Raw genomic sequence first — 17660 nt, 5'->3', positions numbered from 1 at the left:
CTTCTGCTTCTTGTTGCACAAGCCTAAAGAGATGAATTATTTTCAACACTAAGTCGTGAGAGCATGAAAGGCATGTTGCTGACAATTCCCTCTAGCTTTGATTAAGTCTTTTTAGAAAAATGCATGTGTGCTTTTACTGTTAAATACAAAATGTATACAGTTAAGGGATATTTTAATTCCTTGACAAAGGCTACAAAGTCAGGGGAACACTATTACAAAATGTATAGAGTTGGGACTGGTTACTTTCAGAAAGACTGGTGAGGCACAATTATTTAGACTCACAAAAATATAATTATTAACCCGTATATTATTTAATTTAATACTTCACATACCTGTGATATGCCTGCCATAAATGGAGCCAGTATATGGAGAAACAAACTGGGAAAGAAGCTACTTGAAATTAAGAAAAATCAAAGTCAGTTTAAGAACTTTTTTTTGAAGCTTTATGTTACTACTTGTACTCTATTTTTCATTTTTTCATCTGTTTTTTCAAAACTCAGTTCTACCTGAAGAAAAAAGTACAGGTTGGAGCTAGACAGTATTTTCTATGCTTTCATGCTTTGTGGCAGCTGAATTGTAGCCAAGAACTCTATTTGTTAAATTGCAAAGTTGTCACACATAGTTAGCAGATTAAGCATCTTAGCATGACTACATTATTTGCCCCTTGACCTACACACAATCTTACTCCTAAGTCTTAAACCTCTACACATATGAACTTTTTTTAATTGGTTTTTGGGGTTTTTTAAATCACTTTAGACCTACTACACACACATTTAAAAACAGTAAACCAGTTCCCTTCATCCAAGGACAGCAATTTCAAAACTCACCTGCACATTCTTATAGTCCACATTTATTCCACATAAGACACATTTCTTTGGAGGGTCTTTGTAGGGGTTCTCCATTTGTATGGGCTGCAATCAGAGAATGATTAACATCTCTTAGCTTCACAAGATGACAGAGAGCATTTGTTACTTTCAATCCTTTAATCAACATTTGTCTTGAAAACAGAAAACATATTTAGTGCACCACTGAACTTTTCAGTAACTTTATTACCTCACTTCTTGGTACCTCACAACTTCAGACTTCTCACAAGTAAACAGCTTTTTATATTTTAGCAACAATGACACTAGCAACTCTATTAAATCATTCAGTAAGGTAGTGCTTACACTTCTACTCGAAGTCAAAATCTGCAGAAGCTGGTAAAAATGTAGTTCTGTCTGACAAGTCACAAGAATCTTTTTTTAAAAAACAATTTCAAAGCAAATGGCCTGAGCAAGCTTCTGTGTGCTCACACACATTTTAAAGACAGAGATTCAGAAATGCCTCCCGAGGAGCCTCCTTGTGAGGTATTTCTGAACAGCCTCCTCAAGCTTCAGAACACACCCAGCACCAAATTCTCAAAAGATATGAAAGGTGATTTTTCACTTTGCACAGAGTCACAGCACAGTCAGTGTTGGAAGGGCCCTGTGGAGACCATCCAGTCCAACCCCCGGCCAAGGCAGGGTCACCCGGAGCAGGTGACACAGGGACACGTCCAGCTGGGGTTGGAATGGCTCCAGAGAGGGACAGTCCGTGGGCAACCTGCTCCGGGCTCTGCCGCCCTCAGTGCAGAGAAGCTTTTCCTCATGATGAGGTGGAACTTCTCGTGATGGGCGGCACAGTGACCAGAGCAGAGCGCTTCCAGCCACGGCTGGTGCCGTGCGGAGGGGGCGGCACAGCAGGGCGGGACAGCCCGGGGAGGCCTCACCTGGTCCGAGCGCTCCGGCTGCCCTTCGTGCAGCAGGCGGCACGGCCGCGTCCACAGCTTCGCTGCAACGGAGAGAGCGACAGGGTTAGCGCCGGTGCGGAGCGGCAGCCGCGGCCGCTGGAGGCCGGGGGGGAGCGGCAGGGACGCACCGAGCGCCAGGCGCGGCCAGCGGCCCCGCGCCGCCATGACACCCGCACCGCGCGCCGCCATGGCACCCGCACCGCGCGTCACTGCCGCCGCCCGCGCCGGCCAATAGCCGCGCGGCATTCCCGGTTCGGGACAGACGATTGGCGGCGGCCCGGCCACGCGCTTCCCCGGCGGGATGTTACCGGAAGTGCCCGCTCCCGCCGTGGTGGCCGCGCCTCCGCGGGGCGGCCCGGCGGGCCCGGCCCGTGTCCCGGCCCGTGTCCCGCCTCCTGTCCTGCTCCGTGTCCCGGCCCGTGTCCCGCCTCCTGTCCCGGCGCGGCCGTGACGGCCCCGTGCAGCCCCGGCCATGGCGGAGCCCCGGCTCGCCGTGCGGAGGAAGAGCCGCTCCAGCTCGGAGCGCAAGCGGAGCCGGGCCCCGGCGCAGCCCGTCGCCGCCAGCTCGCCGGTGGCTCGCAAGAGAGCGAGCCCGGGGGGCCAGGGGGCACCGGCGGAGGCCCCGGTAGGGGATGGCGGGATCCTGGGGGGAGGATGGTGTGTGTCAGGGAGGGCCGTACTTTGTAATTGAGGGTGTAAAGCCGTTTGGCTTTAACTTTAAAAAAACCCCAAAGCCTCTATCATCTCTCTATGCACGTATCTCCTTACTTAGCCAGGGCATTTCTTCGGAACCTAAGCTGGGTTTTCCTCACAGAGACATCACACAAAATGCTTTAGTGTTAGGCTGGGGCAGACTTGGTGTCCTGGCTCTGGTGTTGGCGCTCTGTGAGTTGCTCTGCCCGCTGTGGTGTTGCCTCAGGGTGCCAGTAACTCCCGTTTGGTTTTTGCAGTGCAGTAACGATAGCGAGGAGGATCTGTTTGGTGACTATGACAGCTTTTATGGAAACGATTCGCTGATCGCCCAGGTGGATGACATTGAGCACGAATACCTGCAGGGTAAAGACGTGGATGGGACAGCAGCTGGAGAGATCGTGCTTGGGAACCTTCAGCCAGGAGTCCACCAGAAAGAGCAAGATAACTTCTCTGCTGCACGAAATGTCCTCAAAAGTGACAGAGAAGAGGGTGCCTGCCAAGTGCGTGACAGTGACCCAGCTGGTGGCAATCCAAAATTAACTGAGTCTGCTTTAGATGACTTGCCATCGTCGCAGCTTCTGTATTTTGAAAAAATGGATGAACTTTCTGCTGCTTCTAGGACATCTGCACTCTCAAAAGGGAGGGATGAACGCGTGAATTCTTTCTCAGACAAAATCAGAGACCCATTGTCTATTTATGCTGGTGCTGAACACAGGAACAGACCTGAACACAGACCTACTGACTCTTCCTCACACTCCAAGTGTGTTTTATTTAAATCTGAGAGTCTCAAAGATCACCTGAAAAGTGCTATGACTGGAAATGCCAGAGCCCAGACTCTGCAGGTCTCCAAGACCAAGCAGCTCCAAGAAGCTGTTTTATCTGAAGAGATTTTTGTGGCTAGGAAAGCTATTGAATCTTCTTCTCTTGATATAGGCCCTTTTTATGGATTACCTAGCAAGGTTAAAGATTTATTCAGACAACTTCGAGGGATTGAAACACTTTATGGTAGTGTAACCAATGGTCTGTTGGAAAAAAAAAGAGCTGCTAGTGGAGTATTGTCTGTTTCAGCCATTATACTGTAAAAATATTTAAGGTAATGCTTAACATAAACCACATTGGAAAGTAGTTGTCCTGTTTTAGGAAGTGGCTGTTTTGGTGTTTTAGATGGATGGGATGGATGGATGGATGGTATCCATCTGGAATACAGAATACTTTGGAAATCACCATCACTGAAAGCTTTAAATGCTTTTTTGAGGAAAAGCTCTCAAAGGCTGAGCTCAGAGTGCTCTGGATGAAACACAGGCATTTTTATACTAGCTGACATTCCCCTGGGGTTGCTGATAGTCCCATTTTCATTTTGCAGAGTGGCAGCATGATTGCTTGATGTTAGAATCCCTACAGCAAAGGAAGAACTTGATATACTCCTTGCCAACCGGTGGTGGAAAAACTCTTGTAGCTGAAATAATCATTCTCCAAGAATTGCTCTGCAGGCAGAAGGATGTTCTGGTGATCCTGCCATACGTTGCCATTGTCCAAGAAAAGGTCTGGATACAGTGTTTCTGGTGCTGCTTTGTTTGATGTAAATCTTTCCTGGTGCACTTTGTTTACTTGCTCAGGTGCCTGGTTTTCAGCAAGGTTTTTTTGGGGGGATGGTGGGAAGTGAGTGGCCTCTTCTAAATGCTGCTCTGAGTGTCAGTAATTTTGCAATGGAACAGACACAAACTGAGGTGAAGATGTTGAAGTATGAAGTAAAGGGTGCTGAATTTTGAAATAATGGCTTTTTGGGATGTTTTGTTTAGTTGTGCAGCCTAAGAACTGTGCTGTCCAACTTGCTAAAGAAGTGTTCTTGAAATAAAAACATATTTTGGTATAAAGGGAAAATTAGTTTTTGAGAACAGATGAAACCCAGCTATAGTTCATGTAGACACTTCAATTTTGTAGCTGGAATAGATAGTCTTAGCTAATATGTTTCACTATGTCAAGCAGCTGCTTGTGGTGTGGGTTGGTTTTCTGTTGAGTTGTTGAGGCAGATCTGGAATCCAAAATGAGCATGACTTTCTTCTGTAATTGATTTTTCTTTTATAGGTGAGGGGTTTATCGAGTTTTGGGATAGAACTGGGTTTCCTGGTTGAAGAATATGCAGGAAGTAAAGGAAGATTTCCACCAATCAAAAGGAGAGTAAAAAAGTCTCTTTATATTGCTACTATAGAAAAAGGACATGCTCTGGTGAACTCCTTAATTGAAACAGAAAGAATCGATGACCTCGGCCTGGTTGTGGTAGATGAGGTAGGCCACAAGATGTTCTCCAATTTATCAGGTGCACGTTCCTTTAGGGTCCTAATAAGCAATTATTTAGGAAGGAGCAGTTCTTGGCCTGCTTGGTTTTGCTTAAAGTATTCATCATGAAGATTGCTTTTATTTTCTGCGTTCTGAATTGGCACATAATTTTGAAAGTTGTTGGTTTGTTTTGTTGTTTTTTTTTTTAAATGAAACATTTATTGCTATTTCAGAGTAATAGATTTTTATTGAGAAATCTACTGTGGTAGTGGTTGATGGTGAATTCCTGCATAACTGCTTGTCATTTAGAAGTCTCTAATGGGTTGCAAAAAAGCATACATCATTTTAATTTTATGGAATGTATTTTATGGAGCCTAGACCTTAACTCACAGATGTGAAGCCATGCAACTTTGTGTCTGGTGTTAATGACCCAGTGAAACATTGACAAAAATGAAAAATACAAAGTAACATTTGGCTGTGAGAATTGTCGGTTGCAGTGGTGGGGCTGAGTTGTGCTGCCAAGGGTTGATTGTGGGGTTGTGTAATGTGTATAACACCTAATGGGGATTTTAATTCCTGGAGTTCTCCAGGCTGGCTGGCCATACTTTAGCACTGTAGCTCCTAAACAGAGGGCAGCTGAAGCACTAACTTCTGGTTTTTCTAGAAGCTGGCTGCTAGGAATGTTTTTACTTTAAGTGTTGCTTAAACCACATTTTGTTTAAAGTTTCCTCAGACCGACAAGTACAAAGATCTCCACGTTGGCTGTACTGTCAGGAGTTAACTGTTTGTGTCAGTTGTGGTCTAGTTAAATCTTCTTGTCTACATTTGCCCATGAGTCTGTTCTTCTGTGATTCTTAAATGCTTTTTAAGTGGGGTAATACATCTGAACTTAACAATCCAAATTTACATGAGGGATATCTTTAGGAAGTCCAACAAAACCAGTTCTGTAGTATTTCTTTATATTTTTTTGAGTTTTTTTAATAAATACTCTCAACTCATTGCCTTTTCTTTTTCCCTTCTGTTCACAGCTGCATATGCTCGGGGAAGGAAGTCGTGGAGCAGTACTGGAAATTACTCTGGCAAAAATTCTTTACACCAGTAGTAAGTCATGGCTACAGTTAGTGTCATTAGCATTTTGTAGTTGTGGCCTCTCTGAGAGGAGTCACACTCTCACTTCCTGGATTTGTGCTCTTTTGGAAAACGTGGCATGACTCCATGTATTACCAGCATTTACTCATTGAAGCCTTAATTGACCCTCTAAGGATGTTAGGGTGTTTTTGAAGCTCTTTTGATACTTCTCTGTGAAATCCTGAGTATTGTCAAATGTCTTCCATTTCTTTGTGGGAGCCCTTTAGGCATCCAATTTAATGCTTTTTATTTACATTTAAGTCTCAGTTACTATTTTGTAACTTTGTATTATTTCTTAGTTAGTATTTCTTTAGTAATGGCCTTTTCCTTCAAACCTGCTGCTTTGGCATTTTGGAAAGATTGATGGTGAAGAAGGAGTCTCATGACTTAAATACTGAACAAAAGTGTTAAAATTTGTAATGTGACAATAAATTCATCTCACCTTCTGTTTTACAGAAAAGACACAGATCATTGGCATGAGTGCAACATTAAATAATGTTGGAGACCTGCAGAAGTTCCTGCAAGCAGAGTACTACGCTAATAATTTCAGACCGGTCTGTATACAAGATACCAGGAACCAGTAAAGAAGATATTTGCCTTTAAAATAATAGTAAATCTGTTTAGAATTGTAGCACAGCTTTTGTGCTTAATTGCACAGTGTAATATAAGGCCTGCTATTGCTCTCTAATTGCTAAAAATACAATAAATAGCACCATGCAATTCTAAATACACAAATGCAATAACCTTTATACTGCTGTGCTGAGGCATTTGCTTCTTTTTAACTTAAGCAATTCCTAAATTACAGCTACTGTGATGAATCACTGTAGTCCATTTGGTGTAACTAGAATATGTAGTGCTGGTTCTTGTATGCTGTCAGGACAGCATGGCTTATAAATAATTCATGGGATACATTCTTGGCATTCTTCATTATGATTCCATGCTTTATCAAGGCAAATAATTAAAACAATTAAGTTCTCTTAAAAATCCTAAAGCGTGTGCTTATGTGCAAGTATGTATATGGCGTGATGCTTGGAGAAAAGCTGTAGCTGTACATCAGCAATAGCTTTAGAGAAAAATGACTAATTTAACTGAAGTTTCCCTTTGTGGTTTCTACCTTGCTAGGTGGAGTTAAAGGAATACATAAAGATACGAGACACCATTTATGCCGTTGATAGCAAAACAGAAAATGGCTTTGCTTTTTCACGTCTCCTTAACTTCAAGGTAAAAACAAAGTCCTTAGAGTTTCTTAGAACTGTTGTGAAATGCATTATTTTACACTGGTTTGCTTACAGATCTTTTTCTAGAGAAATTACTTAAACATGATAATTCAGTTGTAGTACCCATGAGAAAGAAGTGGTAGGCTTTGGGGATGAAAAAAACAGCCTTAAAATACTGAATGCTTAACTTGATTTGCACTTCTTTTTGACTCCTCATGGCAGAGGTTTCATCAGTATTTTGACATGCAAAAAGTAATGTGTTTGAGTATCCCAGATACTCAATGTTTTTTGTTCGGGGGTAGATTTTCTCAACAGTTGATCACTCTCAGACAAAACTAAAAGAAGATACCTTTTGGGGGTTTTGCCAGCTTACTACTGCCTTGTAGGGATTCATTTCAACCTTTACAAAGGAAAACGTGTCTAATGGTAGACTGCCAGTATATCAAGTGTTGCTAAAAGAAAATTAAGTATTAAGGGAAAAAGCAAAGAATTTGATTTCTATACATGTATCCCTCAAGTAAGATGTCTTTCAAATGAGGATTGGGAGACAAGCTTATCCTACAACTTCTTGGAATTACGTCACATTAAATCCAATGAGAGTATTCAAGCAATGGTTGAGAACAAGTGTTGAATATTTAGGTTGTGACTTAATTCCTAGGTTTAAATATTTGTCAATCTGTGCTTATTACAGTATTCTAGTAATCTGGAGAAAGCAGATCCTGACCACATCATTGCACTGGTTACTGAAGTAATTCCTAAATATTCCTGCCTAATCTTTTGTCCCACTAAAAAGAATTGTGAAAATGTGGCTTCAATGGTGTGCAAGTACCTCAAGAAGTAAGTTTCTATCTTTTTTTTGTTTTAAATTATATGTGAAATAATTGCTTACAACTTAGGGTTTATTGTCATCTAGTTTGCAAGTGTTTTTCCCTGGTGATTAGAAGTAAATGCTTTGAACATGGAGTCATATAAAGTTGCTAACTGCATAAGTGATAGCAAACTGCAAAAGGCTTATTAAATAATTTTTTTTAAGTTCTTACTTTTATTCCAAAACAGTTGAAAAATATGATAGCCAGAGGAAAAACACTACAGAAAATAAGGAAAAACATGCTAAATTAATCTAACTTTGTGTCCCTTTGGCACTGGTTTCTAGAAGCTTAGAAAATAAACATTTTTCTCTTAGAAAATATTTGGTATTTGGTCATGTACTTTGGTAGCCAGTTGAATATCTCTGTTCCCAAGCCCACTTTGGAATTCTGAGTTATAAAATATAAAGCAGCCAGTATTTGATCTCTTCTGTTCCTGTGCTTCCAAACAAGAAAGGCTCTATTGCAGTTAAATCAGCCTCCTGCATATTGCTGTTTCAAAGTTAGTGGAAATAACTATTTCTCCAACTTAGAGAAAAGAATGATGAACAGAAGTAGACAGTAAGCATGTCTCTAGTTTTTATCTTCTTTTTGGTTAATGATTGGTCAAAGTCTAAAGAAATGCTTTTCCTCCTCCAAGAGAATTTAGAGTTCACAAGGAGAAAGAAAAAGAAGATCTCATCAAGAACCTAAAGAGTATTGGAAATGGAACTGTCTGTCCTGTTTTGAAGCAAACAATCCCTTTTGGTATTGCCTATCACCACAGTGGCCTTACAAATGATGAAAGAAAAAGCATAGAGGAAGCTTATTCTGCAGGTGTCCTGTGTATGCTTGCTTGCACAGCCACTCTAGCTGCTGGAGTGAACCTACCAGCTAGAAGGTTAGTAGCAAAAACATTTAATTTTTGCATTGGTTTTTGCTTTGTAAAAAAAGAATTCTTTAGTAACTTGGAAATCTCAGTGCTATTTAAAATATGTTTGTGCTTTTACCAGGAAATTTGAAATAAAAAGGATGTTGTGTTCAATTTGGGACACAAGACTGCAGTATTCATGTACAAAATGTGAATCAGTAGGAAGCACCTCAGAGTACATCACTGAAGAGCAGTTATGTAAATGGATTAAGCAAGTTTTAATAAATTGAAAAATGTTACAATGTTTTTAGTAGTGTTTTTCAAAAGAACAGTGGTTTCTTTAGATACTCTCCTAAGAACAGTGTTTAAATGGTAAAATAAACCTTTTCTAAGGAGATGCAGTTGGAATATGTTTTAAAACAAAAATGTGTTATCTTTTCATATGCAAGTTCTGGTGATAGGGCTACTGTACTCTGTGGCCAAAGATTGTTTGCTAAGAATCCACTTCTGTGTGCACATTTAATACACCTTAAATAGTTTAAGGCTTTACACATCTGTCCAAAGAGATGCATTTGACTTTTATTAGTTACGAGGTAAGGGGCACATTAATAAAGAATTAATTTTAATTTGTAACATTTTATTGCTGCCTTAGTAATTTGAATATAAAGCATAACTTATTCCAGATGTCTTTGCAGGGTGATTCTCAGAGCTCCTTATGTTGGCAATGACTTCCTGAAGAAGAACCAGTATAAACAAATGGCTGGCAGAGCTGGTCGAGCTGGTATTGACAGTGCTGGAGAAAGTATTCTCATAGTGCAAGAAAAAGACAAACACTTGGTAATTTTTACAAAGCTGTTGGTAATTTAAATTGATGAGTTAAGATGGTGGAATAAACAGGAGGAGCCAAGCTGCCTAGCTTAATTTTTGTTCACCTCTTGAAGTTGCAAGTATTTGATTTATGTAATAATACCTTTAAACTTCCTTTATGTGGCTTGTTTTCAGATGGGAACTGTAAACTTTCATTGTTTACTCTTATTTATTTTCTTTATAAGATGAATCATGCATGTCAGTTTGATTTTTTGAAAGTGTAAAATTAATGCATGCATGTTCCTCTGTACTAATATATTCCTTACCCCTTTTAGGTTCAGGATTTAGTTCACAGTCCTTTGGAGAATTGCTACAGCAATCTTCTGCAGGAGTTGACCAAGGGAATCCAGAGCCTCTTGTTATCTTTGGTTGGACTGAAGGTATCAGTTGACTCTTCTCTGTGAGTAACTTAAGGGCTTGGAACTGCTAAGAAAATGTCACCTGTTGATCCTGTAGAAAAAGACAGACTGCTTAAACACTCAGGCCTGCAAGTTCAGAAAAGCTTTAATCAAATTTTTGTCCTTATCTGATTAGATCTTCTCATTTAACTCAATCATCTAACAACAATTACCTTATGTGTAAAAGCAAAAATTATATCTATCTTACTATACAATAGCATATTAATATTTCTATTTCTGACACTTGATTCAAAATACAGATAGAAACAGTGGAAACAAGCTAACATGATACAGTAGCTGGAATAATAGAACAGATGGAGAGCAGTCCATCAGATCGGCCACTGAGAATCTATCATTCTATTTGTTGGGATGTATTTCTGTAGAAACACAACATCTTTCTTTATTCAGCAATTTTTTTCTTATGTCTTATTAAATGTGTGAAGTGATAACTTCAAATATGCAAATCATTTCCCAAACTGGTGCAGATAGCAGTTACCCATGAGGAAGTGGACAATTTCATGTGCTGTACATTGCTGGGTGTTCAGCAGCAGCTGCTGTCTAAAGAGAAGAGCCTCTCAGAGATAATTAAAGATGGGCTGGAAAATCTAATAGAAAAAGGACTCCTAAAAGGAAGAATATCTGAGAAGGACCACAATTCCAAATCTACACTGACAATCACACCCTTGGGTAAAGCTACATATAAGGGTATGGAATTTTTTACTCTTATTATTGAACTGCAATGAAAAATAAGTTGTCAAGAAAGAGTTTTATTACATGATCTAGACTGAAAATGGGAGTCAAGTAGCACGTGACTGAAAGTGATGTGAATGAAGTGTGATAATATTGATCCCACTGGGAACAAAACCAGAACTGTACCCCTAAAAAAATCACTTACATATTTGATTTAGTCTTGTAATCAAAGTGGTTCAGGACCTTGTTTTACAATTAATTGTTGTGAACAGGTTATTTTAAACAGAAGGATTTCTTGGAAAGCTTAAGAGGGAAAGGGAGCATATGGCATGTAGACCAATTATAATAAATATATCAGGAAGTTCTGTTTTCCTGTTGTATCATAAATATTTTGGGGTATGGAATGTAGTTGGATGACTCTGAAGGGTTCCTTCAATCTACAAAATTATTGTAGGATTTCAGTAAAGCCAGGACATTTCACAAGCACTCCAAAACCACACGGAATGAACATACATGGAAATAGGTGATTGCCTTTCCTCAGCTTTGCTTCACTACTTATGTTAGGTTAGAACAGTAATTCGGGTTACAGATATTTGTCTCCAGTTCAGATGGCATAACAAGCTTTTGTGGAAGGTAAAGACAATACTGATTCTGTGTTTAAATGTACTTCATTTAACTCTCTGTGCCTGTTTTTAATTGTGCTTATTCTTACCCCGTGTGCTTTTTCTAGGTTCAATAGACTTGGCATACTGCAATATTCTGTACAGAGATTTGAAAAAGGGTTTGGAGGGGCTGGTTCTTGAGAGCAATCTTCATCTGCTATATCTGTCAACTCCCTATGATATGACTTCTACTTGTAGCCCAGACTGGATGATCTACTTGAGACAGGTGAGAAATTGCTAGCAAACATGCATTGGGGCATTCTGTAATCCTCTGTATTAAATTTGCAGGGGGTTTGTACATGAAGTTTGACATGAAGTGGGGTGGCAATCTGATGGCAAATGTACTTTTTTTTTTTTTTTACTGGGGGTGCACTAAAATCTGTTTAATTCTGTTAAAATGAGGCATTCAGAAATGGACAGTCACAGGTAATTCAGACAAGTAGGCAAAGAAGCCTCAGAGCTGCCTGTGACTGGTGGCTATGGTACTACTCTACTGATTCTATAGAGATACTGAAAAACATTGTTGCACTGTGAACAATGTACTTGTGTTTTCTGTGATATTAAAAGAACAAAATATCTGAAAATTCTTTATAAAATTTTATTTCAGTTCAACCAGCTAAGTGCAGCAGAGCAAAAAGTAGCAGATATTGTGGGAGTACCTGAAAGCTTTATTACAAAAAAGGCTTCTGGTCAAGCCATCAGAAAGGTAGGCTGGCAATGTCTCATACCTAAGATGTCAGTTTAGTAATTTCATTGGATTATTTGCAAATTCCAGATTATTTTCATGCTAGTGTTGTTTATTGCTGTTCTGATTATTCAAGTTCTTTTAATCTCATTGGTTGGTTTTCTTAATGTTTTCATTGTCTTTGTGTATAATATAAAAATGTTTTAAAGCTGTGAAGGGAGTAGAGATAGAAAGATTTGCCTTGTAGTACTAACAGAACATCTGCAGTGTGACACTGGCTCTGAATTCTAGCTTGTCTTATTCCTAGAATGTGGACGATGCTGTGGTGAACAGGTTCTACCTGACATTTGTCCTTTATGCACTACTGAAAGAGACCAACATATGGAGTGTTTCAGAGAAATTTAACTTGTCCCGGGGATATGTGCAGAATCTCATCAATTCTGCTGCCTCCTTTGCCTCCTGCCTTCTACATTTCTGTGAGGTACTGTGTTAAAAAAATGTAAATAAATTCTTTGTGGCTTGGTTTCACAAAGTCTGGGGTTTTGTTATCTTACTTTAGAACTGAATACAGGTGTGGTATTTCACCTTTCCTGTGCAAAAATGTTTCTTCACCTTTCCTGTTCTATGTTATTTTTCCTGTTGAGCAAAGCATGCTCATACAATGACATTTCTGATAGCAAAAGCAAGCTTTATGCACTGAGAATGTGAAAATATACAAATTGTACAGGGCATTGATCACTGCCAGTGCTGTTGGTGAAATAACTGAAATAATGCATTGCATATCCTTCAGAATTGCCCCAGCTTTGGGATGTTCAGCTGAAGAATGCTGAATACACCTCTGCAGCTCTCTGAAAGGATGACTTAGAGAAATAATAGTACTTCCCTCATCTAAAAGACAAATATATGCTTTTTGCCTTAGTAGAGTTTTGTCAGTCATGTTTGCCAAATACAGAACTTTGGAGCTGATTTGTAGCAATCTTTGTCTCTGCAGGAATTGGAAGAATTCTGGGTTTATAAAGCCTTGCTGGTAGAGCTTACCAAGCAGTTGACATACTGTGTTAAGACAGAACTCATCCCTCTGATGGAGGTGGCAGGAGTTCTAGAGGTCAGTAACCCTGGCTCAATTATACTTTTCAATGTTAACTTGTGTGCTAAATGTTACTGTGCCTTTCAAGTGTATCTGGAAAACCAAGTACAACCAACTGGGAATTCAGCATAATGCAGATATTCCTCAGCAGTCTGGAGGTTGGGGGAAAAGTGATCTGTTTAGGAAATGGGAGCTGGGGCCTATGGTTTTCTTCTGGCTTCTGCCACAGCAGCTATGAAAATACTGTATTTGGACAACAATGTAGCTGTACACTCAGTTGGAAGTTGGGAGTCCTGTATTTTGGCCACAATAACCCCCTGCAATGCTAGAGGCTGGGGATGGTGTGGCTGGACAGTGCCCAGGCACAAAGGGACCTACCTGGGGTTGACAGCAGCTGAAGATGAGCCAGCAGTGTGCCCTGGTGGCCAGTGGCATCCTGCCTGTATCAGGAACAGTGTGGCAGCAGGAGCAGGGAGGTCACCCTCCTTCCCTTGTACTCAGCACTGGTGAGGTCACACCTGGAGTGCTGTGCCCAGCTCTGATCCCTCAGTTTGGGAAGGATGTTGAGATGCTGGAGTGCATCCAGAGGAGGGAACAAGGATGGTGAGGGGCTTGGAACACAAACCCTGTGAGGAACAACTGAGGGAGCTGGGGGTGTTTAACCTGGAGAAAAGGAGACTCAGAGGTGACCTTATCACCCTCTGCAACTCCCTGAAAGGTGGGTGTGGTCAGGTGGGGGTTAGTCTCTTTCTCCAGGCAGCAGCTGACAGAACCAGAGGACACAGTCTCAAGCTGCATCAAAGGAAATATAGGTTGGATATTGGGAAGAAGTTTTTTACAGAAAGGGTGATAAAGTACTGGAATGGTCTGCCTGGGGATGTGGTGGAGTCACCATCCCTGGATGCGTTTAAGAAAAGTGGATATGGCACTCAGTGCCATGGTTTAGTTGAGGTCCTGGAGCATAGGTTGGACTTGATGATCTTTAAGGTCTCTTCCAACCTAGTCATCCTGTGAATTCTGTGGAAAACAGTCCAGGTTTCTTTTGTGGTAAGGATTCTTCAGTTCATGGGAGTAAGGAGGAATGAGAATTTACATATTTAAGTTAGAAGATCCTCACAGAAATATACAAAGTCATGTTGGGACTGCATGTATTTTAAATAAGAAATTTAACTAGTCTCTGAATTGAAGACTTCTATTAAAATAAAAGCTCTTTTGGGACTTCAGTCCAAGGTTCTACTCTTTGCAAAATGATTTAACTTGCCTGTCCAGCATATTGTAGAATCAGTTTGTCAGAAAACCATTTAATTTAGTGGCAGTGAGGTTTTAATCTGAGAAGCTAAACAAGACAGACACCTCCAAAGAATGTGGGACTGTCGTTCCTGTCAGTGACAGTGAATGCAGAAAACATGGCAACAAGAGAAGACAGCAGCATTGGTATCATCTAGGCTCAGAGAAAATAAAGGCAAATGGATTCGTAAGAGCTGGATAAGATTGCTGGGGTGGTAAATCTTACTGGCAAAGCTGTGCTTTTGGGCTATAAGGATTCTCAGTGAGTATTCATGTTAGAAAAAGAGAATTGGATTGATAGGCAGAATGAAATGTTTGAGATTGGTGCAGAGATTGGCACTTACCAGTAATTCTTATTTCCTGTTCTGATAATCTAACACAATTTTGTACTTTCAGGCACGAGCAAAACAGCTTTACAATGCAGGGTACAAAACCTTAGCACACTTGGCTAATGCAAATCCAGAAACTTTGGTGAGGATGATTGAGCACTTGTCACGACGTCAAGCCAAACAAATCGTTTCATCTGCAAAGGTGAGTTAGAAACAAAGCAATAAAAACCTGCTTCAGAATTCCAATATGTCAAAAGTGGATGTTTGAACTGCATTAAAAGGGAAGGATTCCATTTACTAGTAAAGGCAGTAGTGGACATTTGTGATCCAAATGCTGATCTGTACTAAGAAAAATGTGTACAGCCAAGTGGTGCTGCTTTTCAGAGGGGAAGCAAAGGGCAAAAATGCTTGACAGCTTGTCTGATACTTGAAATGCTCTGTTCTGCCAATATCTCAGGACTTATCTTACAGAAGTTCTAGTGGTAATCGTGACAAAAGAATAGGATCTGTAGGATTGTAGAAATGGAAACCAACAAGGTGCAGGGCTAACTTTGCCTATTTAGGTTGCTTTTGACATGCCCTTTTATTCTTTCCTGTCTTTTCCATTTTGTGTATGCATGTTCTGTAACAAACACTGAGTTGTGTCTAAACAAAAAATGCAGGAAGTACTTGATCAAGGAATGGTATTCTCTATCTCCATTCATCATCTGCTGTTGCAATGATACTGGCTTCATGTTTGATTCTACTAAAAGAGCATGCTCCTGGTGAAGTAAGGGAATGTCCAGAATAAAAGGATGGTTGGTGTAAAAATAAGGCAGTCAATTAGGATGTGCAAACCAAAATTTTCTCATGAAGTAAACATACCAACTTTGGGGGCAGTGTACTTAAAAGATCATGTTTGGATAATGTTGTAGGTCTCTTGCTGCTTCTTGAGTTTGCTGCTGTGGCAGCCAATAGAAAGGGATATATGCAGATTGATAGTTTTGTCTTTGATATAGATAAGCAATCTACCCTACTCTCATGCTCATACTGAATTCATAGACTTTTCTCTAACTGGGAAGTTAGAAGAATGCTTGCATGTGCTCCTGTTCCTCTCCATGCCAGCCAGCAACAAACAGTTCAGAGCAGTGGATTAAACAACTTTTGATATCAGGAGTCATGTCTGTCTGGTGTAAAATGCTGTAGTAAGAAATTTCAAATAAAGGAAGAAGTAGTCAGCTCAGCAGGCACAACTTAAAAATGTTTATTCTAGCATGGAAAATGAATGTCTAAGGTTAAAAATGTTCCTTAACAGTTCCAGACAGAACTGTCCATATTCTGTAAATTTGGTGTATTATGTGATGGCAGAATCCAGAAAACCATCTGTGTGCTGTATGAATTTTTGTGTGGCTGCTTTCTATATGGGTGTAAACTAATCAACAAAAAAATGCTGGCTGTTTGAGGCAAAGCTGCTGTGGTCCTGAGAGCAGCAGCAGCAGTCTTTTACAGACCCATCTGCAAATTTGGAAAGAAACATTGGTGTTTTAAAATGTCTAAGAGTTATAACTAATACTTGTATTTGTTTTGTAATTTTTGTTTCTTTGTGTTTTTGTGTTGTAGATGCTGCTGAGTGAAAAAGCTGAAGCTTTACAGGAAGAAGTCGAAGAACTCTTGAAAGTGCCAACAGATATCCCAGGGACCCACTGACTGTCATAGAAAAAAGTCATGAATCCAAAATTCAGATATTTTAAAGTTTTTAACTCTCCTATCTAAAGCTGCTGTAATTTAATAAATATTTAATGTCTTTTGTATACCACAATTTTGACTGAGTTCTGAATTCAGAAGTTGACTTCATTTGAAGGTTTGGGTTATGAACTCCTTGAGCAACATGACAGAATCCTCTTCATTCCTGGTTTTAGACATAGCCCTAGGAGTGCTTTGGGAATTGGACTGACTGCTTTGTGTGTACTTCTGCTGGGAGCTTATGCTCACAGCTGACTTAAATAGTGGTTTTGGATATTCCCTTTAGGACACCTGCACTTAAGTGAGCTACCCAGAAATGCCTGTTTGCAGGATTCCCTGTGCTCTAAGCGTAGTTAATGGAAGGAGCTGCAATTCAAAACAAAGAAGTTGTCCCAGAGTTGTGCAAGAGATAGTAAATGATGCCTAGTTTAAGCCTTTTTAAAAAATGCAGATATCAAATTCATATTCACCCTCTGGCAATTCCCTGAGATAATTCTTTCAGGATGCCTTTGAAGCAGTCTTCCAAACAGAAGGTTTGCTTTTTTTAAAAGAGTTTTTTTAATTTCTTGCTTAAATGTGAAGACCAAATAAAGATGAAATCTTAAAGAACTGACATCCTTAAAAATCATCTCATTCCAAACCCTCTGCCATGGGCAGGGACACTTCCACTAGAGCAGGTTGCTGTAAGCCTCACCCAGCCTGGCCTTGAGCACCAGGCATGGGGCATCCACATCTTCCTTGGGCACCCAGTGCCAGGGCTTCATCACCCTCACAGTAAGGAATTTCTTCCTAATATCCAATCTAAATATCTCTTCTTCTAGTTTAAAGCCATTCTGTCTCATTCTATCACTATCTACCCCTCTAAAAAGTCTCCCTCATTTGTTGTAGCACCTGGAGCCTCCTCCATGCTGAACACCCCCAGCTCTCAGCCTGTGTTCATAGAAGAACTGCTCCACCCCTCTGAGCACCTCCAAGACCACTTCTGAAGCTGCTCCAACAGTGTCCATGGCTTTGTTGTGCTGAGAACCCCAGATCTGGATGCAGTGTTCCAGGAGGGGTCTCATGAGGGCATGAAAGTAGTTTTGAATTATGGTAGCCAGTGTAGCAGCACACCTAAACATGGCTTTCCTGTAT

At 40.4% G+C, this 17660-nt stretch overlaps 1 protein-coding gene and 1 long non-coding RNA gene across 5 annotated transcripts in view; one reads left to right on the top strand and one right to left on the bottom strand.

The window, feature by feature from the left end:
- Window positions 1-2143: 2143 nt before the first annotated feature.
- On the top strand, window positions 2144-16602 carry HELQ (helicase, POLQ like). 4 transcript variants are annotated; one of them, XM_064416631.1, is made up of 18 exons: window positions 2144-2393; window positions 2719-3466; window positions 3825-4003; window positions 4547-4747; window positions 5767-5839; window positions 6323-6420; window positions 6989-7087; window positions 7775-7920; window positions 8590-8829; window positions 9495-9636; window positions 9942-10046; window positions 10550-10769; window positions 11485-11642; window positions 12024-12122; window positions 12409-12582; window positions 13093-13206; window positions 14872-15006; window positions 16404-16602. In XM_064416631.1, exons 1-18 carry the CDS (start codon window positions 2241-2243, stop codon window positions 16488-16490), a joined length of 3171 nt encoding a protein of 1056 aa, XP_064272701.1. In that variant the 5' UTR covers window positions 2144-2240; the 3' UTR covers window positions 16491-16602. The 4 variants fall into 4 exon arrangements, with proteins under 4 accessions (XP_064272701.1, XP_064272702.1, XP_064272703.1 ...); XM_064416632.1 differs by lacking the exon at window positions 2144-2393 and having other exon boundaries at window positions 3009-3221; XM_064416633.1 differs by lacking the exon at window positions 2144-2393 and having other exon boundaries at window positions 3415-3554.
- Window positions 9357-17660, bottom strand: part of LOC135298761 (uncharacterized) — a 29752-nt gene continuing 21448 nt past the window's right edge. Inside the window, exon 2 of the long non-coding RNA XR_010360778.1 lies at window positions 9357-10116. This is a non-coding gene — a long non-coding RNA (uncharacterized LOC135298761). The remainder of the gene's footprint in view (window positions 10117-17660) is intronic.

The sequence above is a fragment of the Passer domesticus genome, chromosome 4 (assembly GCF_036417665.1).
Source record: "Passer domesticus isolate bPasDom1 chromosome 4, bPasDom1.hap1, whole genome shotgun sequence".
NCBI classification, from domain to species: domain Eukaryota; kingdom Metazoa; phylum Chordata; class Aves; order Passeriformes; family Passeridae; genus Passer; species Passer domesticus.
Note: the sequence above shows the minus strand (reverse complement) of the source record. Positions and strands in the feature narration are given on the sequence as shown.

Coding starts and splice junctions, on each gene's coding strand:
- HELQ (XM_064416631.1), top strand. CDS start 2,241: ATGGCGGAGCCCCGGCTCGCCGTGCGGAGGAAGAGCCGCTCCAGCTCG. Junction 9,637..9,941: donor AAGAAAAAGACAAACACTTG/GTAATTTTTACA, acceptor TACCCCTTTTAG/GTTCAGGATTTAGTTCACAG. Junction 13,207..14,871: donor AGGTGGCAGGAGTTCTAGAG/GTCAGTAACCCT, acceptor TTGTACTTTCAG/GCACGAGCAAAACAGCTTTA.